The 25507-nt window shown below is 44.0% G+C and overlaps 2 protein-coding genes across 4 annotated transcripts in view; both read right to left on the bottom strand.

The window, feature by feature from the left end:
* Positions 1-9331: 9331 nt before the first annotated feature.
* On the bottom strand, positions 9332-13375 carry rab32b (RAB32b, member RAS oncogene family). Its single transcript, XM_024436903.2, has 3 exons — positions 13060-13375; positions 12179-12456; positions 9332-9803 (listed from the first exon to the last, which is right to left on the bottom strand). Exons 1-3 carry the CDS (start codon positions 13271-13273, stop codon positions 9666-9668), a joined length of 630 nt encoding a protein of 209 aa, XP_024292671.1. The 5' UTR covers positions 13274-13375; the 3' UTR covers positions 9332-9665.
* Positions 13376-13401: 26 nt separating this feature from the next.
* grm1b (glutamate receptor, metabotropic 1b) overlaps positions 13402-25507 on the bottom strand; it is a 28448-nt gene continuing 16342 nt past the window's right edge. For 2 of the 3 annotated variants that reach the window (XM_024436877.1, XM_024436878.1), the window contains 3 exons: positions 17451-17839; positions 16455-16987; positions 13402-15746 (listed from right to left, as the gene is read on the bottom strand). In XM_024436877.1, the coding sequence (XP_024292645.1) occupies positions 14762-15746; positions 16455-16987; positions 17451-17839 (1907 nt within the window). In that variant the 3' untranslated portion in view covers positions 13402-14761. The remainder of the gene's footprint in view (positions 15747-16454; positions 16988-17450; positions 17840-25507) is intronic. The other variant, XM_024436879.2, reaches the window with a different exon arrangement.

The following is a 25507-nucleotide window of genomic DNA, read 5'->3' as shown; positions in this document are numbered from 1 at the left end:
TGAAGTAAAAGTAAAAGTTGTAAAAAATATAAATAGTAAAGTACAGATGCCCCAAAAAATGACTTAAGTAGTACTTTAAAATATGTTGACTTCAATACTTTACACCACTGCAGATTTTCATGCAAATAAGATCTGCATAAAGAAAGTATGCTCATTTCCCCACCGTTGGTGGGTTTCCACCAAACTGATTTGTTGTGGATAAAAATCTGTGCGTGATGACATAGTGCACACAAAATGTATTTTTTTCCATCGCTTTTTCAACTCTGCATTGCATAACAAATGTGCCTTCTCTGGTCTTGGCCCATGCACTCTGTAGCCAACAGCTCGCAGATACCGCTGTGTGGGTAGGCTAGTCTACATGACGAGATTATGATGGATAAGAGCGACAATATTTTGATTTGTCAAACGGCAGTCAAGCATTGATCCTCATGTCACCAGAATTAGACCCTCGATATTTATTGGAAAGGAGCATCAAGCTCATCACTGTGCGTTTTCACCACCCTGTAATTTATTTAATCTGTAGCATAATAAACTGCACGGTATCCAGAGTTGTAGTGGAAGGACCACAAGCAATATCATCTCGTGACTACACGTTCACTTCAATATGATTGTTATTATATCAATATTTGAGCATAAAGGCGTTTCCACTGACATCTCACATAATTAATTATACCGACACTAAAAGATCAAACCATATCGAACAAATATAATATTGCAAAATCTTCTCTCTGCCCCATGGCAAAATATGTAGATGTCACGATTTCCGCCGAAGTTGGCTCCCCTGCCTGATCGGGCGGTGCTCGGAGGTCGTCGTCACCGGCCTACTAGCCGCCACCGATCCCTTTTTCGTTGTCTGTTTCTTTTGTCTTATTAGTTGCACCTGTGTCTATTTGTGTGCTTGATGGGCTTCCTTATTTAAAATATGTTTAGCCGCCCTTGTTTCGTGCGGGATTATTCTTGTGCTACGTGTGTGCGTTATTTAGGTGTGTTCGTGTTCTAGACCTGGTACCCTGTGTTTTGGGTGGTCCGTTTATTTCCGCGCCCTGTATTGTGGGCCTTGCTTTTGTGCCATATTAAAGTGCACTTTTCCCTGTGGAACTCTCTGCTCTCTGCGCCTGATTCTTCCTCACACACCTAGTCCCGCGTGACAGTAGAATTGCAACAAACTTTCTTTAAAACAGCAACATTTGCTCTATGCCCAATTGCAGTAAATGAACTTTAAATGTAAAAAAGGATCTCTGCTGTCAACAAATATTTTCTCTCCCCCCCCCCAACAAAGTTTTGCTTACGGCACCCAAAAGGCTAGGGCTGGCTCTGACTGCATGTGTTGGTACGGATGTGGGTACTCAGACCCGCAAGCCACTGCGGCCCCTCATGATGAGATCCGATTTTTGTGGCCCCCACCCCCATCAAAGTTGCCCATCCCTGCCCTATATAGTGCACTATTTTAAACCAGAACCCTATCTGCCCTGGTCAATAGAAGTGGGCTATGTAGGGAATAGGGAGCCATTTGGGACTTAGACCGTGTATCTGGTGCCAGCCTCGCTAGAACTGTCTTTGGCGCCAATTCAATAAACAACATAAAGTAGTATCTGGTGCTAGCTCTTCAACAGCATGCTGTGCCAATTCAATAAACAGTTTAGCTCGTCAGAATTCTTCATAGCACTGTGCGTAGCAGTATGTCAATAGAAAGGAGAGAGTGAATGAAAATAGGAGAATTTAAAAAGTGTTAGGGTGGGTTGAATAAAGGGTCTTTCATTCACAATGTCACATTTATGAGCATGTCACCAAGAATAGATGAGTTATTAATGAGATATTATGTGTTGATCCAGAATATAAAAGTATTTGGGGCAACATCTTATCTTGACTCCTGAATCTAGGTCTCCTGGCTGTATTGTATCTAGGACGTAATCCATATTTAGAAGTTGTGTTACTTCTCCTAAGTCACTTTCCGCAGGCACACTTACTCATAGGAGGTAAACTAATGACACCAAACCTGATCATGGTGAATACATACACACAGTATCAATCATAGAGTAGGCTAATCACGGTGCCGCCAGATTCACAGTTTTCAAGATGAAGTTACTCTGAACATATAAGGTCGGTTTCCTGGACACAGATTAAGTCTAGTCCTGGAGTAAAAAGCATGCTCAATGGTGAATCTTCATTGAAAGTGCTTTTTTTGTCGAGGGGTATATTTGTCCGGAAAACAGGCCGATATGTGACAGGCAGAAACCTGAATGTGGCCGAATGCTATAGAGTGTAGGCAGTGATTAGCGCAGCAACCAGGAGACCATAGGGAACAGATCCCTAGACGCACTGCAAGAGGTCTGAGGACACTGTAAAGTAAAGCTACAAGACAGCAAAGAGCAGATGGGATGTAAAGAGAACCTGTCTCTAATATACGGCATGTCAGAAAATACAGCATAAGGGTCAAGGTTTCACTTCCCTAAAAATTAAAAATATATTAATAAGCAACAACAAAATGCAATGTGTGGCCCAAAAATCTTTTCAAATTCAGGAATTGATTGCGTGACAGGGACAACAACGGTAAAGCTGCATACCCTTAAAGAGAGGAGAATATACATTGTATTCGGAAAGTTTTTAGACCCCTTAACATTTTCCACATTTTGTTACGTTACAGCCTTATTCTAAAATGGATTAAATTGTTTATTCCCCATATCACTCTACACACGAATACCCCATAATGACAAAGCAAAAACAGGTTTTTAGACATTTTTGCACATTTGAAAATAAAATAAAACTGAAATATTTCATTTACATAAGTATTCAGACCTTTTACTCAGTACTTTGTTGAAGCACCTTTGGCAGTGATTACAGCCTCAAGTCTTTTTGGGTATGATGCTACAAGCTTGGCATACCTGCATCTGGGAGTTTCTCCCATTCTTCTCTGCAGATCCTCTCAAGCTATGTCAGTGTAACGGCAGATTTCCTCCAGATTTTAATAAGAAAAGCACTGAACACTATCAAATACAAAAACAATAAACAAATATGTGAAATAACCAAACCGAAACAGTACCGTGTGGCGACAAACACACACACGGAAACAAACACCCACAAACCAACAGTGAAACCCAGGCTACCTAAATATGGTTCTCAATCAGGGCCAACGACAAACAGCTGCCTCTGATTGAGAACCATATCAGGCCAAACACAGAAATAGAAAAAACATATAAACACAAACATAGACTGCCCACCCCAACTCATGCCCTGACCATACTAAATAAAGGCAAAACAAAGGAAATAAAGGTCAGAACGTGACAGTACCCCCCCCCACACAAGGTGCGGACTCCGGCAAAACCTGAACCTATAGGGGAGGGTCTGGGTGGGCGTCTGTCCGCGGTGACTGTTCTGGCAGCTCCTGGCTGACTGGCGGCTCTAGCAGCTCCTGGCTGGCTGGCGGCTCTGGCAGCTCCTGGCTGACTGACGGCTCTGGCAGCTCCTGGCTGACTGACGGCTCTGGCAGCTCCTGGCTGACTGACGGCTCAGGACAGACGGGAGACTCTAGCAGCTTAGGACAGACGGGAGACTCTAGCAGCTCAGGACAGACGGGAGACTCAAGCAGATCTGGACAGACGGAAGGCTCTGGCAGCTCTGGACAGACAGGAGACTCTGGCAGCGCTGGAGAGGAGGAAGGCTCTGGCAGCGCTGGACAGGCGGGAACACCTGTAGGCAGAAGGCGGAGAGACAGCCTGGTGCGGGGGGCTGCCACCGGAGGGCTGGTGCGTGGAGGTGGCACTGGATAGACCGGACCGTGCAGGCGCACTGGAGCTCTTGAGCACCGAGCCTGCCCAACCTTACCTGGTTGAATGCTCCCCGTAGCCAGGCCAGTGCGGCGAGGTGGAATAGCCCGCACTGGGCTGTGCTGGTGAACCAGGGACACCATGCGTAAGGCTGGTGCCATGTACGCCGGCCCGAGGAGATGCACTGGAGACCAGATGCGTAGAGCCGGCTTCATGGCACCTGGCTCGATGCCCACTCTAGCCCGGCCAATACGAGGAGCTGGAATGTACCACACCGGGCTATGCGCCCGCAACGGGGACAACGTGCGCTCTGAAGCATAACACGGTGCCTGCCCGGTCCCTCTTGCTCTCCGGTAAGCACGGGAAGTTGGAGCATGTCTCCTACCTGGCTTCGCCACACTCCCCATGTGCCACCCCCCAATACATTTTTGGGGCTAACTCTCGGGCTTCCAACCGCGCCGCCGTGCTGCCTCCTCATACCAGCGCCTCTCTGCCTTCGCTGCCTCCAGCTCTGCTTTGGGGCGGCGATATTCCCCTGGCTGTGCCCAGCGTCCTCTCCCGTCTAGAATCTCCTCCCAAGTCCATGAGTCCTGTGTCTTCGGCCGCTGTTGCTGTTGCCCATTACCACGCCGCTTGGTCCTCTGTTGGTGGGTGTTTCTGTAACGGCAGATTTCCTCCTCTTCGTCTGAAGAGGAGTAAGGATCGGACCAACATGCGGCGGCGCGGTAAGTGTTCATGGCGATTTTAATAAGAAAAGCACTGAACACTATCAAATACAAAAACAATAAACGAATATGTGAAATAACCAAACCGAAACAGTACCGTGTGGCGACAAACACACATACGGAAACAAACACCCACAAACCAACAGTGAAACCCAGGTTACCTAAATATGGTTCTCAATCAGGGACAACGATAAACAGCTGCCTCTGATTGAGAACCATATCAGGCCAAACACAGAAATAGAAAAAACATAGACTGCCCACCCCAACTCACGTCCTGACCATACTAAATAAAGACAAAACAAAGGAAATAAAGGTCAGAACGTGACAGTCAGGTTGGATGGGGAGCGTCACTGCACAGCTATTTTCAGGTCTCTCCAGAGATGTTCGGTCAGGTTCAAGTCCGGGTTCTGGCTGGGCCACTCAACAACATTCAGAGATTTGTCCCGAAACCACTGCTGCGTTGTCCTGTTGGAAGGTGAACCTTCACCCCAGTCTGAGGTCCTGAGCACTCTGGGGCAGGTTTTCATAAATTATTTCTCTATACTTTGCTCTGTTAATCTTTCCCTCGATCCTGAATAGTATCCATGTCCCTGCCGCTGACAAACATCCCCACGGCATGATGCTGCCACCACCTTGCTTCACCGTAGGGATGGTGCCAGGTTTCCTCCAGATGTGACGCTTGGCATTCAGGCCAAATAATTCAATCTTGGTTTCATCAGACCAGGGAATCTTGTTTCTCATGGTCTGAGAGTCCTTTAGGTGCCTTTTGGCAACAACTGTAAAGCAGCATACCTTTAAAGAGAGGAGAATATACACTGAGTGTACAAAACATTAGGAACACCTGCTCTTTCCATAACTTAGACTGACCAGGTGAATCCAGGTGAAAGCTATCATCCTTTATTGATTTAACAGAATGTGCTGTTTGCAAATGTGCAAACAAAGGGGAAATCTGTGATTGATGTATCCATTTTTGTAATTTTAAATGAATGATTTACACTGAGTATACAAAACATTAAGGACACCTACTCTTTCCATGACATAGACTGACCAGGTGAATCAAGGTGAAAGCTATGATACCTTATTGATGTCACTTGTTAAATCCACTTCAATCACTGTAGATGAAGGGGAGGAGACAGGTTACAGAATAATTTTTAATCCTCGGGACAATTGAGACATGAATTGTGTTTGCATTATGGGGCGGCAGGTAAACTAGTGGTTAGAGTGTTGGGCCAGTTACCGTTGCTATATCGAATCCCTGATCTGACAAGGTAAAAATCTGGCAGTTAACCCAATCTGGCAGTTAACCCATAAAAAAAGGCAGTTAACCCATTGTTCCTAGGGCGTCAATGTAAATAAAAAATTGATCTTAACTGACTTGCCTAGTTAAATAAAGTTTAAATAAAAAATGATGCCATTCAGAGGGTGAATGGGCAAGACAAAACATTTAAGTGCCTTTCAACGAGGTATGGTAGTAGGTGCCATGTGCAACGGTTTGAGTGTGTCAAGAACTGCAACGCTGCTGGGTTTCCCATTTGTATCAATAATAGTCTGCCACCCAAAGGACATCCAGCGAACTTGACACAACTGTGGGAAGCATTGGAGTCAACATGGGCCAGAATCACTCTGGAACTCTTTCTACACTTTGTAGAGTCCATGCCTCGACGAATTGGTGCTATTCTGAGGGGAATATGTTAGGAAGGTGTTCTTAATGTTCCAAGGACTGTGGCCTCTCCTTCTCCGTGGCCGACGTGAGTAAAACATGTAAACGCGTTAACGCTCGCAAGGCTGCCGGCCCAGACGGCATCCCTAGCCGCATCCTCAGAGCATGTCCTCAGAGCATGCGCAGACCAGCAGGCTGGTGTGTTTACGGGCATATTCAATCTCTCCCGATCCTTTGTTCCTGTATCCAAGAAGGCAAAGGGAACTGAACTTAATGACTATCGCCCCATAGCACTCACCTCTGGCATCATGAAATGCTTTGAGAGACTTGTCAAGGATCATATCGCCTCTACCTTACCTGCCACCCTAGACCCACTTCAATTTGCTTACCACCCAACAGGTCCACAGACGATGCAATCGCCATCACTCTGCACACTGCCCTATCCCACAAGAGGAATAGCTATGTAAGAATGCTGTTTATTGACTATATCTCAGCATTCAACACCATAGTACCCTCCAAGCTCATCATTAAGCTCGAGGCCCTGGGTCTTAACCCCGCCCTGTGCAACTGGGCCCTGGACTTTCTGACGGGCCGCCCCCAGGTGGGGAAGGTAGGAAACATCACCTCCACTCCACTGATCCTCAACACTGAGGCCCCACAAGGGTGCGTGCTCAGCCCCCTCCTGTACTCCCTGTTCAACAATGAATGTGTGGCCAAGCACGCCTCCAACTCAATCATTAAGTTTGCAGAAGACACAACAGTAGCAGGCTTGATTACCAACGATGACAAGACAGCCTACAGGGAGGAGGTGAGGGCTCTGGAAGCTACCTCCCACTCAACGTCAACAAAACAAAGGAGTTGGGCTTCAGGAAACAGCAGAGGGTGCACCCCCCAATCTATATTGACAGGACCACAGTGGAGAAGGTGGAAAGCTTCAAGTACACATCACTAACAAACTGAAATGGACCACCCACTGTGTGGTGAAGAAGGCACAACAGAGCCTCTTCAACCTCAGGAGGCTAAAGGAATTTGGCTTGTCCGAAATTCCGCTCTGACAACGCACGTCCATATGTATATAGTCTTAATTCATTCCTACTTAGATGTGTGTGTTTTGGGTATATGTTGTGTAATTTGTTAGATATTACTTGTTAGATAGTTTAAGTCGGACGTTTACATACACTTAGATTGGAGTCATTAAAACTTGTTTTTCAACCACTCCACAAATGTCTTGTTAGCAAACTATAGTTTTGGCAAGTCGGTTAGGACATCTACTTTGTGCATGACTGTCACGACTTCTACCGAAGTCGATGCCTCTCCTTGTTCGGGCAGTGCTCGGCGGTCGACGTCACCGATCTACTAGCCATCATTGATCCATGTTTAATTTTCCATTGGTTTTCTCTTGTCTTCCTACACACCTGGTTCCAATCCCATTCATTTATTGTTGTGTATTTAACCCTGTTTCCTCTCATGTCCTTGTCAGAGATTGTTTTTTGTTATGCTCGTGTTTTATGGATTGGTGTGAGACGGGTTCTTGTACTCACGTTTATTTTATTATGTACTTTGGGTTTGGAGTTTGGTTTCACGTTTAAACTACTCCATTATACCAAGTTTGATTCTCCTGCGCCTGACTTCCCTGCCACCTACACACACGTCATGACAATGACACAAGTAATCTTTCCAACAATTGTTTACAGACAGATTATTTCACTTATAATTCACTGTATCACAATTCCAGTGGGTCAGAAGTTTAAATACACTAAGTTGACAGTGCCTATAAACAGCTTGGAAAATTCCCAAAAATGATGTCATGGCTTTAGAAGCTTCTGATAGGCTAAATGACATCATTTGAGTCAATTGGAGGTGTACCTGTGGATGTACTTCAAAGCCTACCTTCAAACTCAGTGCCTCTTTGCTTGACATCATAGGAAAATCAAAATAAATCACCCAAGACCTCAGAAAAAAATTGTAGACCTCTACAAGTCTGGTTCATCGTTGGGAGCAATTTCCATACGCCTGAAGGTACCACATTCATCTGTACAAACAATAGTACGCAAGTATAAACACTATGGGACCACGCAGCCGTCATACCGCTCAGGAAGGAGACGCGTTCTGTCTCCTAGGGATGAACGTACTTTGGTGCGAAAAGTGCAAATCAATCCCAGAACAACAGCAAAGGACCTTGTGAAGATTCTGGAAGAAACAAGTACAAAACTATCTATGTCCACAGTAAAACGAGTCCTATATCGACATAACCTGAAAGGCCGCTCAACAAAGAAGAAGCCACTGCTCCAAAACCGCCATAAAAAAGCCAGACTACGGTTTGCAACTGCAAATGGGGACAAAGATCGTACTTTTTGGAGAAATGTTCTCTGGTCTGATGAAACAAAAATAGAATTGTTTGGTCATAATGACCATCGTTATGTTTGGAGGAAAAAGGAGGAGGCTTGCAAGCCGAAGAACCCCATCCCAACCGTGAAGCATGGGGGTGGCAGCATCATGTTGTGGGGGTGCTTTGCTGCAGGAGGGACTGGTGCACTTCACAAAATAGATTGCATCATGAGGATGGAAAATTATGTGGCTATATTGAAGCAACAACAAAGTCAAGGTATTGGAGTGGCCATCACAAAGCCATTCTATTCTTAATTACATTCCTTAATTTAGATCGGTGTGTATTGTTGTGAAATTGTTAGATATTATTATTTTTTCACTGTTGGAGCTAGAAACACAAGCATTTCATTACACCTGCAATAACATCTGCTAAACATGTGTACGTGACCAAAACAATTTGATTTGATTACAAAAACAGGGGTGGGGTGTCCGCTTTGTTGTGGTTTGAATTGCAGATGGCTCCTTTAAACACACCTTCTCCGTCTAGAGACCGTGACTGAGACGGGTCCTCTACACTGAATATAGCACACTCCAATATAGAACGCATCTCCGGAGGGTGTAGCACTAGCATTGTGTTGCATTCTCAGATATTTCTTCAAGAAAGCATGCCAGAAAATGGGTCATGTTGACAATAACCTTGTCTTAGAGATCTCCTCTATCTGGTAGGAAAGGGAGGGAGTAGGAAAGAATGATATCCAAGAGTTTCATGAGGATAAAATAGAATTCAAATGTGTTGTCAGTCAGTCTTATGACCATTTAAAGGGAGTGTCACAGCCACGGAATCACAGTCTGTGTGTTCCCGCTGGTCGGTTTATTGGCCTGCTGATTGGATCAGTGGATTACCAGAAGATTGAGGCTCAATCATCTCCATAGAGATGTTTCTTACAAACCCCACACATACAGCCCATGTAGCCTACTGCCACATACCCATGTACTGATGATGGAATGTGCTGAAATCATATGTGAGGGTGTGAAATTAGAATGATATAAACGGACATGCCTGACACCTAATCCAGTGGGCAATGCTGGTTGAAATGACATATTTATGAGTTTACCCAGCTTTAAGCCTCCCTGTTAAAGTCCCTCTATCCCTCTGTCCCCTGAGTCCATCGCATCTCCATGGTGGTACTAGCAGCATTTAAATGTTGCCTTGGACTGGCTCATGTTGATCCTGTCATTTTCGTTGTCTCTGCTGGACAGCCCTCTGTCAATCCGCAGCATGTTCTCCATTAGGAAGGCTCCTGCCTCGTCAACATTGACATTGTCCTGAAAGTCAGACATAGGGGAATATGGTACAAGGAACACTTTTTGTTCAATTTAAGAATGGTGAAATGCAACCTATTTTGGTCAGATTCAGTATCAGGTTTGTTGCAGTTTTTCATTCAATTACAACAAAGTCATTCCACCTCAAAAAACACAAGAAAAAGGATTTCGACACCCACCTTCTAATTTGATCTCTGAGAAATTAAGATAATTGATTGCACCTAAACTGGCCATTTTAAATATAGGATTCATATAATCTTCAATAAATATAGTACCTAAAATCAAATTTGGACCATCATTCTTACTAACAATGAGTAAGACGTGAGGAATCCAATAAAATTATCAAAAGCCACCCACGGACCTCCCACACCCCACGCCAATCCCACCCCAACAACCAGTATACAGTATCAGTTCTCTATGTTTGATAAGTGGTATGGAGCTGCTGCTTGGAGTATTGCTTCTTCATCCTTTGCAATGTATTGCCAGTGAATCTGGGGATGTTTTTTCTCCCCTGTTCTGAGAAATTTGCCATTGAAGTCACTTGCATTATAGTGTGAAAGTACAACGTTTGGCCGACTAGATGCCACTGTTCCTGCTACTGCCACCAAACACTTTTATCCATGTTGCTGGTCTCTTGTGTTTATTAAATGGACCATAACATTTTCTTTGCAACTTTGGGTAGAAAGCCATTAGCGTTTGCACATGATGAAAATAGATTGTATGGTCAACCTCACAAGGAAACAGACCCTCTGTGTGTGTTTAATTCCCTTCAAAAAAGGGCCAAATTAGTTACTGTTAGACCATTTCTGGTGAACAAGCAAAACATTTGACTACAGCAGTTCTATTGGTTTCAATGTTATGGTCTCTAATGGTCTTCAATGGTAAAAGTCCCAAACACACACTGTATAGTGTTTTGCTATGGTAATGGTATTGGGTTGGGTTTAATGGTAAATAATCACACTACAATATAATTTTATTGAAAAACATACAGTATGATTGTCATGGGGTGGCAGGTAGCCTAGCGGTTAAGAGTGTTGGGCCAGTAACCGAAATGGCGCTGGTTCAAGACCGAGAGCCAGCAAGGTGGAAAAAATCTGCTGTTCTACCCTTGAGCATGGCAGTTAAACAACAAGTGCTCTCTGAGTGCCAATGACACACTTCTTTGATTCAGAGGGATTGGGTTAAATGTGAAAGACATATCTTGGTTGAATGCATTCAGTTGTGCAACTGACTAGGTATCCCTTTCCCAATGGTTCATCATTTTATTATTGTCACAACATTTTAGTCACTAGCCCATTTCTAAGTTTGGGCTGGTAGGAAACGTCTTCATATGAGAATTGCAACATACACATAGCCCTCAGAGAGCTGCCATTTGTTAAACTATTCAAGGAGAGTTGGTTTGAAGCATTAGGTTGCTAATAGAAGGACAAACTGAATTGCTTTCATGGAGGACTGGCTTGACCACACAATTGACCACACAATTTATTTTTATCATGAGCAAACGCTATTGGGTTTTCTATCCAAAGTTGCAAAGAAAATGTTGTGATTCATTAAATAAAACAGCAAAATTGATAAAAGGGTGTGGCGGCAGCAGCAACAACAGTGGCATCTAGTGGGCAAAACCTGGTACTTTCACATTCATTTATAGTAAATAATGCAAGCGACTTCAATGGCCAATTTCTTTAAACAGGGGGGAAAAGCCGTCACCAGATTCACAGGGAATACATAACAAATGGTGAAGAAGCAATACTCCAAGCCGCAGCTCCATAGTACTTGTCAAACATAGAGAACTGATACTGTATACTAGTTGTTGGGGTGGGATGTTTGATCTGATTGGCGTGGGGTGTGTGGGTGTCCGTGGGTGGCTTTTTACCATTTTAGTTGATTCCTCAAGTCTTACTCAATGATAGAAAGAAGAATCGGATGTTAGGTTAGTTACTATATTTGTTAAATATTATGTGAATCCTATAAATTAAAAGGGACGATTTTTGGTTTCAAATTCAATTTCAACAAAATAATGTTTCAGGAATGCAAATCTTATCTGTTTTTGTAACTACAGGAACTATTTCACAACAACCTGAGATGGTGGATGTCATTGCTTGCTGAAATGACCCAATATCCATTAGTCCCCAAACTCTATGAGGGTGAACAGAGCATTCACTAACAGATGAGATGTTGTTGCGTTGACAGCCAATGCACTACATAATGTTTGCCTTGTACAATAAACAGCTTCTTTAAACCACAGTAAAGCACTGTAACTAATGTGACTCATGTTTACACACCTTAAATCTTTATGAGTACATTGTTACTGTGTTAAAGTCCAAAAATGTACATCACATGACTTCATTCTTTGACTGATTTCTTTCTGACTTCCTCACCTTTGCTGACGTCTCAAACCAACCCAGGAAGCCTTTCTCTTTACAGTAGTTGTCCATGAGGGCAGACAGCTCCTTGTTTCCCTCTGTCTGGTCACACTTGTTGGCTAACAGGACAGGAGGGACAGGGCTTCCACTGACCAGTCTCACTTTGCTATCTAGGTCATGCTTCCACTGTGAGGCAGCCTCTAATGTCTCCATCTTGGTTGTGTCAAAGACCACAAACGCCCCCATGGCCTCCTTGTAGTATACTCTGGACATGTTCCTAATCCTCTCCTGACCTTCAGGAAATAGAGAAAAACATAGTGTGTCCCTATGGGTCTTGGCCAAAAGTAGTGCACTATAAAGGGAATAGGGCGCCTGTTGGCACACAATCATACAGTTGTCATCTGTTTTGCATTCTTAATCCTCCTTAACTTTGATTGGAAAGCTGTTCACTTACATAAATGTTAATCTGGGGCTATGGAAAATGTACAACTTGGAAAGCAAAATGTTGTCTACAATCCATGGAGATAACCTAGTAAGTAAAGAGCTGTAACCCCAAATCAAATAACAAAAGCAGAGAAACACAGAACTGTGACTGTCATCATATTGTCAACCCCACTCCATATTGTCAAGCCCACAACCCTATAGATCACCCACAACCCCATAGATCATCAAGATCTCATTTCAGTCCACTTTTTCTAATGCCCAATTCTACACTTCTCTATATAGGAATATCGAAATGGTTATTGTTAATAGAGTAAACTTTTCTTTAGTTTTGAGGTCGTTTGATAATCTTGTTTCTATTTCTAGGCTGTACATTTTTGAGTGAGAAAAACATGATTCTGCTAGCTGAAAACCTTATTTCACGTGTGTGTGTGTGCTCAACATATTTGGCTTACCTGCAATGTCCCAAAGCTGAAGTCTCACCACTGTTTTATTGTCCCATTCGATCGTTTTCAACGCAAAGTCAACTCCAATCGATGCCTTGTACTCCTCCTTGAACCGCATGTTAACGTACCGCGTTATAAAGCTCGTTTTTCCAACACCCCTCTCTCCAATCACCAAAACCTTAAACAAACACTCCGTGCATACCGATACTGAACCCCCCGCCATGTTCAAATATCAACAGCAACATCAGTTTTGTTGTAGGCTAGCGATATAGACCAGAGAGTGGTAGCCTACACTTTCATTTTGCCGCAGGTGACCAAGGTATAGACAGCCACCACGAATGAATGACTCAGTACATGTGCAAAACAAATATTTTATTTATTCTAACAAAACACATATCTTCAATAATGTGAACGACAATGACTGTTTGCACGACTGTGTTTGATACATGTTGTAAAACAGAAAACATGATTGGACCCTATGAAGGCATATCTATCAAATAGCCTATTCATGTTACTAGCCATTGTTTATTGCATTATATATAGTGAGATCATAACAATTGGTAAAAGTAAGAATTATACTGTACAAACTCAAAAGTCACTATAAGCAACACACTTATAAATTGTAAAATAAAAGTTGTAATTCCTTTTAGTAAAACTAATCTGAATCGTTACCAAAATAGGATGCATACTACTACATACTGTACATTCACAAAAGTAACAAATTACATTTTTGGCAGTCATATTATAATAGACACTGTTGCAAGTATGGATTTAAAGGAGTGTTTATAAAATATACAGACTTGCAATAGAAATTAGAGACATTAAAAAAAATGTTTTTCTGTAAATGGAAGCATACCGGATACATGGCACTTGAATCCTTCTGGTTTTTGCTTGCTACATTCTTACAGTAGTTAGTTATTGTATCTGTATAATATATTCATTCTGAAGTTATCTGATGAAGAAAGTGACTGTGACAAACTCTGTGCTTTTTTTCTCTGAATAATACATACTTCTTTTGAGCAAAACAACAAAACACATTCATCTAGGATATTTGACATTGTAAGGTTATAACTGTATTAGAAAACATGGGCCTACACAGTGCATAACATTATTTATAGACATTTTTGTGAACTACAGGTTGGATAGTCTATAATGATAAACAATCTACTTTCAAGTGGTGGAAGTTTGCCTTAATGAAAACAAGCAACAAACACAACCATTATTGTAATACCTGATGATGGTCAAATTTACACTGCATTGTACCCTTAAAATAACTGCTACTTACATGACTTCAATAAGCTACACGAAGAAGACTATAATAGCTTCAATAAGCTACATGAAGAAGACTATCTTAGCTTTTTGCTTTCCTAATAAGACACTGAGCAACTTCAAAGCTGTTCATCTCTTGCATAAACATGGCAATACATTTTGCAACAGGTTAAATCTTTTCTTTGTGATATTTATTATACAACAATAAGACCTTTTTAAAAGTGTGTCCGGTGCTTTTTTTGCTCACTTTCATCCCTGTAAACACACACTTTTGCTCATAGATTTCATGAGTCAACCAATATAGTCCAGTCAATCACTCAATAACGTATTCAAGACATTTTGACCATTTCTTACTGGTCATTAAATGGAACACAAATAATATGCTACAAGTCATCAGCTACAAAATGGCTCTATATTATTCTACCATATCTACAGTACTCGTTCACAGCGTTGAGCTTTGTGTGTAGTCCTTCAGAATGACGGAGGCATAGTTTGGAGGGGTGCACAATATGGACTCGGACACGGGTGAGGCGTTATGAAAGGGGCTCCCCATGCTCGCTGTATCACGAAATGGGGAGGGGGGCATCAGGGCCAAAGAATTCTCCGTTGCTAATTTGAGCTGAACGAGGTCGTCGTCCTCTTCTTCTTCGTGAATCAGGGCGTTGTCATACATGTATCCATGGAGGAGGCCAAACCGCTCGTTCTCCACCACTACATCCTCCTCAATCTCCTCAATCTCCTCCTCCTCCCCCATCTCCAGGTGGGAGGTGTGCTCCTCGTCGTCGAATGAGCCAAGGTCTAGTTGCAGGGGCAAGACTGCATGCTGCTGGATGAGATGAGCCTGGTGGTACACAGGCCTGCCATGACTGCTCCCAGACCTGCCCCCAAAACCCTCACCACCACCAACAGGGCTGGGCGGAATGATCATGTCCATATCATTGAGCTCAGGTATGATGAAATCACTGTTGTACTTGCCCACCACCTCCTGTAGCTGTAGGTGGTCCATAATGACTCTCTGCTGGGGGATCACTCTGCTCTGTGGCAGGTGCGGGGGCATGTGCTCAACAGGAGGGTAATATTCAACCACCTCCTCGTCCACCTCTTTCATCGGCCCACCAGTGGTGGGCATTATCTGCCCATGGGCCATCATGTGGGGACTAAGGGGAGGATTGTATCTGACTAGGTCGCTCTCGTCCTCCTCTGCTACATTGTACAGAGTCTTGGTGCTGAGGTCAGAGAACTCCATGGCCATGCTGCTGCCTGTGTTATGGTAGGTGTTAGTTAAGGGTCTGATGACGGCCATCTGATTGGAGCATCCTGCTTCCTGTCTCTTCACGTGCACAGACAGTCTTTGCCAATTGTGCTCCCCTTTTGGAGCATGATGTCTTGCACCTGGTTCAGACCATGACACAGACTTTCCATTAGAACTATGAACAGAATAAAGATGGCTGTTAGCTATTTCATAGGGGCTCATAAAGGTGGAGACAACAACTGTGTTTCTGGTTCATGTAATAACATTTTTAAAAAGGAAAGTTAAAATCTCTATCAATTCTATGTTGATGGTGACTTTACAAAATGTGTATTTTTGGTTTGATTTACTGAGGATTGTATATTTATTTATATATTCAGATGAATGTATTTCCAATATACTATACATCCTAATTCTGTGGTACACTGTATCCTGATAGTGATCCTTCAGTACTCATGGGTATGCTGGTATTAATTATATTCAGCAACAGATCAACGGCGGTTGTTAATTGAACATTGACCTGGATCTGGCATAATATATGTAACACTCTCTTTGTGTCCCAAATGGCACCATATTCAATACATAGTGCACTATTTTTGGCCCAGGTCAAAAGTAGAGAACTAGCCTATATAGGTTGCCATTTGGTACTCAGACTCTGCCCTCTGTGCGTGAATTACTGTAAAGCAAAATCAGCATCCCAGTGGTACCTCAGGAGCCCGTATTCACAAAGCGTCTCAGAGTAGGAGAGATGATCTAGGATCAGATCCCCCTGTCCAGCTTATCTTATTCATTATGCTCTAAAAGGCTAAACTGATTCTATATCAGCAGTCCTACTTTGAGACTCTTTGAATACAGGCCCAGGAATGACTCATTTCCATCAACTTACTTCTCAGAGTTCTTCTTCCGTTTGAACATGTCGAGCAGGCTGTTGCTCCGGCAAGCGATATTGCCGTCGCCAACGTGCATGCGCACTACATCTGAGGTGGTGAACGCGCTGCGCACATTCCGCTCCGGCTTGGCGAGGATGATATAGATCTTTGGTGAGAACATACAGCCCAATGCCACAGTCACACTCAGGCTCACTGAGAACGATGTGGTGATGATCTTATAGTTAGAGCCAAAGTAGATGGGCACAAACGCCAGCCAGATTATACAAGTTGTATACATAGTGAAGGCGATGTACTTGGCTTCGTTGAAGTTAGCCGGAACGTTGCGCGTCTTGAAGGCGTAGTAGGTACAGCTCATGATGAGCAGGCCGTTGTAGCCCAGTGGCGCTACCATGCCCACCGTGCTTGTGTTGCAGATCAGGAAGACCTCCCTGATGCTGGGGTAGGACTTGACGGGCATAGGCGGCTCCAGGATGATCAGAGTAACCTCCAGGGTGAGCTGGACACTGACTAGGAGGCCGGCGATCACCAACTGATTACACAAAATAAGAAGAACACACAGGTTTTATATGCCGCTTTTTTCAAGGACACAAAGACAAAACAATAGGTGTGTCTGAAATGGTATCCTATTCCTTATAGTGCACTACTTTTGACCAGGGCCTGCTAGTGCACTATATAGGGAATAGTGTGCCATTTGGGAGGTATCCAATTTTTATTTAACCTTTATTTAACTAGGCAAGTCAGTTAAGAACAAATTCTTATTTTCAATGACAGCCTAGGAACAGTGGGTTAACTGCCTGTTCAGGGGTAGAACAACAGGTTTGTACCTTGTCTGCTCGGGGGTTTGAACTTGCAACCTTCCGGTTACTAGTCCGATGCTCTAACCACTAGACTAGTCCAACGCTCTAACCACTAGGCTACTCTGCCGCCCCAATGTCAAAACCAACAAATGAAAACAAGAACAAAGAGAAATCTAAATAAGTCTATATAATCACCTGGGCCCAGGCGCTCATAAACCGCGGCTTCCTGGTACAGATCTTCTTCTTGCTGCCAGCCAGGATGCGTGCGATGCGGTTGGTCTTGGTGACTAACGCTGAGTAGCACATGGTGGCTGAGAGGCCCACCAGGAGGCGCTGCAGGTAGCAGGAGGCCACGGTGGGCCTGGCGATCAGAGTGAAGGGGCAGATGTAGCCCAGGAAGATCCCGGCCAGGATGATGTAGCAGAGCTCGCGGCTGGAGGACTTGACCACAGGCGTGTCCCGGTAGAGGACGAAGATGAAGGTGACAAAGGAGGTGACCATGATGCCCAGGCAGGCAAACACCACCTGGACGATGGACTCTGGGTTCCCCCACTCCAGGTACCGCAAGGTGATGGGCTCGCAACCTGGGAAGAAGACACAGATAAAGAGAATAAGCGTGAGACCTTTCTCTGAAGATATTTCACTTGAAACAAAGCACAAATGCTCTTACTGTATGCAATAGGCTAACCGATTGATGGATGGATTGATTGATTGATTTAACCTAGGTCCCAGACAGTGTATGTCTGACTTGACACTTCTTAATTCCAAATTGACAAAACTACCCAAAATCACAAAGGATGAAATAAACTTATAGTGGATAAAAAATGTTCATTCTGCACAGTTGAATATTAATTAAATATGGGTAGCCTATAGCATTTTTCTTTCTCCAAATCAACCATCTGAGAGCCTGTGTAATCGCTGCCTCCAGTTGGAAAACACACCAAGTATTAAAGTAGGTTTTCAGCTCAACTATAAATAAACCCCTTCTCTACTTAGGGAGGGCCAGTGCACAGCACAGCTAGCCATGGGGAGGGAGAGGCAAGCTGTAGTACAAAGCGTAGCCATTGGAGGCGAGGGGGAACGACAGGACTGCAGCAGGAGTCAGTAAATCACTGCAGCATAACACTGGTCCAAGCATCCAACATCACCACAGTATTCATCCAATGACACAGCTAACTAATGGCAAATATTTCACTGACCCATTTTATATGAAAGAGATAATTCAGGGTTTTGGAAATGATGCCCTTTATCCTTTTCCCCAGAGTCAGATGGACTTGTGGATAACGGTTTTATGTCGCTGTGTCCAGTATGAAGGAAGTTAGAAGTAGTTTCGTAAGGCAATGCTAACTAGCGTTAGCACTATTACTGGAAGTCTATGGGTATCTACTAGCATGCGAGCAGATACCCGATTCCTGTAGACTTACAGTCATTGTGGTAATGCTAGATAGAATTGGCTCGCAAAACTACTTCTAACTTCCTTCATACTGGACCCGGAGACATAAAAATGAGTCCGGGGAAGTAGATAAAGAGCCTCAATGCCAAAATCATGAAGTATTCCTTTAACGTCAAACAGCAAAAAGGAAATAATCACACAAGGTCATTAAGTAGTTTGTGTTATGGTTGGTAAAATAATTGCTATCAAAACAAAATGTTCACTTTCACAAAGTTGATGACAAATATTTTTGGTTAATATCATTGTTTCATGCCTAATGTATTTGGGGTGGCAGGGTAGACTAGTGGTTAGAGTGGTGGACTAGCAGCCGAAAGGTTGCAAGTTCAAATCCCTGAGCTGACAAGGTACACATCTGTTGTTCTGCCCCTGAACAGGCAGTTAACCCAGTGTTATGCTGCAGTGATGTACTGACTCCTGCTGCAGTCCTGTCGTTCCCCCTTGCCTAGGCCTTCATGGAAAATAAGAATGTGTTCTTAACTGACTTGCCTAGTTAAATAAAGGTGAAAGGTAGACATTTAATTTAAAGGAGTGCATCTTATCTTTGAAGAGCTTGAAAGCCATAGCAATAAGAAAGGTAGTGCTGTCTGATACATGTTGAATATGATTAATGGTTCTCTGGTGTCATAGGGTGCACCTTTGAAAATAGGAAAGCAGTATAGGCCAGATGGGTGAAATAGTGCTGTTACCAACAATCATGGATGAATAAACTCTGCTGAGCACAAATTAAGTGTTGTGCTGCAAAGGCTTTGAGGAACTGAACTTCAAAATCAGACTGTAATACCCCTGTGGGAATAGTGTCTCCCCTGTGAATAAGATACAGTGGGGCAAAAAAGTATTTAGTCAGCCACCAATTGTGCATGTTCTTCCACTTAAAAAGATGAGAGAGGCCTGTAATTTTCATCATAGGTACACTTCAACTATGACAGACAAAATTAGGAAAAAAATCCAGAAAATCCCATTGTAGGATTTTTTATGAATTTATTTGCAAATTATGGTGGAAAAGAAACTATTTGGTCACCTACAAACAAGCAAGATTTCTGGCTCTCACAGACCTGTAACGTCTTCTTTAAGAGGCTCCTCTGTCCTCCACTCGTTACCTGTATTAATGGCACCTGTTTGAACTTGTTATCAGTACAAAAGACACCTGTCCACAACCTCAAACAGTCACACTCTAAACTCCACAATGGCCAATACCAAAGAGCTGTCAAAGGACACCAGAAACAAAATTGTAGACCTGCACCAGGCTGGGAAGACTGAATCTGCAATAGGTAAGCAGCTTGGTTTGAAGAAATCAACTGTGGGAGTAATTATTAGGAAATGGAAGACATACAAGACCACTGATAATCTCCCTTGATCTGGGGCTCCACGAGAAGATCTCACCCCATGGGGTTAAAATGATCACAAGAACGGTGAGCAAAAATCCCAGAACCACACGGGGGGACCTAGTGAATGACCTGCAGAGAGCTGGGACCAAAGTAACAAAGCCTACCATCAGTAACACACTACGCCGCCAGGGACTCAAATCCTGCAGTGCCAGACGTGTCCCCCTGCTTAAGCCAGTACATGTCCAGGCCCGTCTGAAGTTTGCTAGAGAGCATTTGGATGATCCAGAAGAAGATTGGGAGAATGTCATATGGTCAGATGAAACCAAAATATAACTTTTTGGTAAAAACTCAACTCGTCGTGTTTGGAGGACAAAGGATGCTGAGTTGCATCCAAAGAACACCATACCTACTGTGAAGCATGGGGGTGGAAACATCATGCTTTGGGGCTGTTTTTCTGCAAAGGGACCAGGATGTCTGATCCGTGTAAAGGAAAGAATGAATGGGGCCATGTATCGTGAGATTTTGGGTGAAAACCTCCTTCCATCAGCAAGGGCATTGAAGAAGAAACATGGCTGGGTCTTTCAGCATGACAATGATCCCAAACACACCGCCCGGGCAACAAAGGAGTGGCTTCGTAAGAAGCATTTCAAGGTCCTGGAGTGGCCTAGCCAGTCTCCAGATCTCAACCCCATAAAAAATCTTTGGAGGGAGTTGAAAGTCCGTGTTGCCCAGCAACAGCCCCAAAAACATCACTGCTCTAGAGGAGATCTGCATGGAGGAATGGGCCAAAATACCAGCAACAGTGTGTGCAAACCTTGTGACCAAATAGTTCTTTTCCACCATAATTTGCAAATAAATTTGCAAATAAAATTGCATAATAATTTGCAAATAAATTCAAATAAATTCATTAAAAATCCTACAATGTGATTTTCTGGATTTTGTTTTCGAATTTTGTCTGTCATAGTTGAAGCGTACCTATGATGACAATTACAGGCCTCTCTCATCTTTTTAAGTGGGAGAAATTGCACAATTGGTGGCTGATTAAATACTTTTTGCCCCACTGTATCTGCTCTGAGCTCTTATTAAAGGGATATTTAAAGGGATACTTCAGAATTTTGGCAATTTCTCCAGAGTGAGATGAACACGTGGATAGCATTTTTATGTCTCTGCGTGCAGTTTGAAGGAAGTTGCTATCTATGGCTAACGCAATTTCCAGCTAGCGTTAGCACAATGACCAGATACCCATGGACTTCCAGTCAGATGCCCATAGACTTCCAGTCATTGTGCTAATGCTAGTTAGCAATTGTGCAAGCGCTAGTTAGCAACTTCCTTCAAACTGCACGCAGAGATATAAAAATGTTATCCACAAGTTCATCTGATTCTGGCAAAGCAGATACATGGCCTTATTGCCAAAATCCCGAAGTATCCCTTTGATATTATACAGCTGAACAGAAAGGTTGAGTGCATCACATGAGCAAGGAAGTAAATGTAAATATTGACTTTAAATTGACAATATACTTTGGGCCTACTGTAATGTCATGTAATAATATACATGGATGTAATATTATAAGATAGCATATGGTTAAAAATCCTCTGATGTATATTAACCAGGTATACATCAAGAATCAACAATACAATTTGAGATTCACTCCTCTCCTTAGCCACATAGTGCATTCGGAAAGTATTCAGACCCCTTGACTTTTTCCACATTTTGTTATGTTACAGCCTTATTCTAAAATGGATTAAACAGTGCCTTAAGACCGCTGCACCAATCGGGAGGCCAATCCCATTCTTCTCTGAAGATCCTTAAGCTCTGTCAGGTTGGATGGGGAGTGTCGCTGCACATATTTTTTCAGGTCTGTCCAGAGATGTTCGATCAGGTTCAAGTCCGTGCTCTGGCTTTGCCACTCAAGGACATTCAGAAGCCATTCCTGGATTGTCTTGTCTGTGTGCTTAGAGTCGTTGTCTTGTTGGAAGAATCTTCAACCCAGTCTGAGGTCCTGAGGACTTTGGAGCAGATTTTCATCAAGGATCTCTCGGTACTATGCTCAGTTCATCTTTCCCTCGATCCTGACTAGTCTCCCAGTCCCTGACGCTGAAAAACATCCCCACAGCATGTTGCTGCCACCACCATGCTTCACCATAGTGATGGTGCCAGGTGTCCCCCAGACGTGACACTTGGCATTCAGGTCAAATTAGAGTCGTTGTCTTGCTGGAAGGTGAATCTTCAACCCAGTCTGAGGTCCTGAGGACTTTGGAGCAGATTTTCATCAAGGATCTCTCGGTACTATGCTCAGTTCATCTTTCCCTCGATCCTGACTAGTCTCCCAGTCCCTGCCGCTGAAAAACATCCCCACAGGATGTTGCTGCCACCACCATGCTTCACCATAGGGATGGTGCCAGGTGTCCTCCAGACTTGGCATTCAGGTCAAAGAGTTCAATCTTGGTTTTATCAAGACCAGAGAATCTTGTTTCTCATGGTCTGAGAGTCTTTTAGGTGCCTTTTGGCAGACTCCAAGCGGGCTGTCATGTGCCTTTTACTGAGGAGTGGCTTCCGTCTGGCCACTCCACCATAACGGCCTGATTGGTGAAGTGCTCCAGAGATTGTGTCACACCCTGATCTGTTTCACCTGTCTTGTGATTGTCTCCAACCCCTCCAGGTGTCACTTATTATCCCTGGTGTACAGTCGTGGCCAAAAGTTTTGATATTAAAATATTAATTTTCACAAAGTCTGATGCCTCAGTTTGTATGATGGCAATTTTCATATACTCCAAAATGTTATGAAGAGTGATCAGATGAATTGCAAAGTCCCTCTTTGCCATTCAAATGAACTGAATCTCCCAAAAACATTTCCACTGCATTTCAGCCCTGCCACAAAAGGACCAGCTGACCTCATGTCAGTGATTCTCTCGTAAACACAGGATGAGTGTTGACAAGGACAAGGCTGGAGATCATTCTGTCATGCTGATTGAGTTCGAATAACAGACTGGAGTCTTCAAAAGGAGGGTGGTGCTTGGAATCATTGTTCTTCCTCTGTCAAACATGGTTACCTGCAAGGAAACACGTGCCATCATCATTGCTTTGCACAAAAAGGGTTGCTGTCAGTAAGATTGCACCTAAATCAAGCATTTATCGGATCATCAAGAACTTCAAGGAGAGGGGTTCAATTGTTGTGAAGAAGGTTTCAGGGCACTTCAAGTCCAGCAAGCGCCAGGACCGTCTCCTAAAGTTGATTCAACTGCGGGATCGGGGCACCACCAATACAGAGCTTGCTCAGGAATGGCAGCAGGCAGGTGTGAGTGCATCTGCACGCACAGTGAGGCGAAGACTTTTGGAGGATGGTCTGATGTCAAGAAGGGCAGCAAAGAAGCCACTTCTCTCCAGGAAAACATCAGGGACAGACTGATATTCTGCAAAAAGTACAGGGATAGGACAGCTGAGGACTGGGGTAAAGTAATTTTCTCTGATGAATCCCCTTTCCGTTTGTTTGGGGCATCCGGAAAAAAGCTTGTCCGGAGAAGACAAGGTGAGCGCTACCATCAGTCCTGTGTCATGCCAAAAGTAAAGCATCCTGAGACACATTCATGTGTGGGGTTGCTTCTCAGCCAAGGGAGTGGGCTCACTCACAAGTTTGCCTAAGAACACAGCCATGAATAAAGAATGGTACCAACACATCCTCCGAGTGCAACTTCTCCCAACCATCCAGGAACAGTTTGGTGACGAACAATGCCTTTTCCAGCATGATGGAGCACCTTGCCATAAGGCAAAAGTGATAACTAATTGGTTCGGGAAACAAAACATTGATATTTTGGGTACATGGCCAGGAAACTCCCCAGACCTTAATCCCATTGAGAACTTGTGGTCAATCCTCAAGAGGAGGGTGGACAAACAAAAACCCACAGATTCTGACAAACTCCAAGCATGGATTATGCAAGAATGGGCTGCCATCAGTCAGGATGTGGCCCAGAAGTTAATTGACAGTATGCCAGGGCGGATTGCAGAGGTCTTGAAAAAGAAGAGTCAACACTGTAAATATTGACTCATTGCATCAACTTCATGTAATTGTCAATAAAAGCCTTTGACTCTTATGAAATGCTTGTAATTATACTTCAGTATTCCATAGTAACATCTGACAAAAATATCTAAAAACACTGAAGCAGCAAACTTTGTGAAAATTAATATTTGTGTCATTCTCAAAACCTTTGGCCATGACTGTATATATCCCCGTATTTCCTGTCTCTCTGTGCCAGTTCATCTGGCATGTTTTTCAAGTCAACCAGCGGTTTTCCTGTACTCCTGCTTCTATTCTCTTTTGCTTGTCCTCCCGGTTTTTGACCCTTGCCTGTTTTCTGGACCTCGAGCCTGCCTGACCATTCTGCCTGCCCTGACCTCGAGCCTGCCTGACCATTCTGCCTGCCCTGTCCTCAAGCCTGCCTGACCATTCTGCCTGCCCTGACCTCGAGCCTGCCTGACTATTCTGCCTGCCCTGACCTCGAGCCTGCCTGACTATTCTGCCTGCCCTGACCTCAAGCCTGCCTGACCATTCTGCCTGCCCTGACCTCATGCCTGCCTGACCATTCTGCCTGCCCTGACCTCAAGCCTGCCTGACCATTCTGCCTGCCCTGACCTAGAGCCTGCCTGACCATTCTGCCTGACCTGACCTCGAGCCTGCCTGACCATTCTGCCTGCTCTGACCTCAAGCCTGCCTGACCATTCTGGCTGCCCTGACCTCAAGCCTGCCTGACCATTCTGCCTGCCCTGACCTCGAGCCTGCCTGACCATTCTGCCTGACCTGACCTAGAGCCTGCCTGACCATTCTGCCTGCCCTGACCTCAAGCCTGCCTGACCATTCTGCCTGCCCTGACCTCAAGCCTGCCTGACCATTTTGCCTGCCCTGACCTCAAGCCTGCCCGACCATTCTGCCTGCCCTGACCTCAAGCCTGCCTGCACCTCTGTACCTCCTGGAATCTGAACTGGTTTTGACCTTTTGCCTGTCCATTCTCTTGCCTACCCCTTTTGGATTGTTTAATAAATATCAACGCTCAACCATCTGCCTCCTGTGTCTGCATCTGGGTCTCGCCTTGTGCCCTTATAGATGGTTGTTCTTCTGGAAGGTTCTCCCATCACCTCAGAGGATTTCTGGAGCTATGTCAGTGACCACCGGGTTCTTGGTCACCTCCCTGACCAAGGCTCTTCTCCCTTGATTGCTCAGTTTGGCTGGGCGGCCACCTCTAAGAAGAGTCTTGGTGGTTCCAAACTTAATCCATTTAAGAATTATGGATGCCACTCTGTTCTTGGGGACCTTTTAATGCTGCAGAAATGTTTTGGTACCCTTTCCCAGATGTGTGCCTCGACATAATCCTGTCTCAGAGCTCTACGGACAATTCCTTCAACCTCATGGCTTGGTTTTTGCTCTGACATACACTGTCAAGCATGGGATGGTTTCCAAATCATGTCCAATCAATTGAATTTA

The sequence above is a fragment of the Oncorhynchus tshawytscha genome, linkage group LG11 (genome assembly GCF_018296145.1).
Source record: "Oncorhynchus tshawytscha isolate Ot180627B linkage group LG11, Otsh_v2.0, whole genome shotgun sequence".
Classification (NCBI taxonomy): domain Eukaryota; kingdom Metazoa; phylum Chordata; class Actinopteri; order Salmoniformes; family Salmonidae; genus Oncorhynchus; species Oncorhynchus tshawytscha.
Note: the sequence above shows the minus strand (reverse complement) of the source record. Positions and strands in the feature narration are given on the sequence as shown.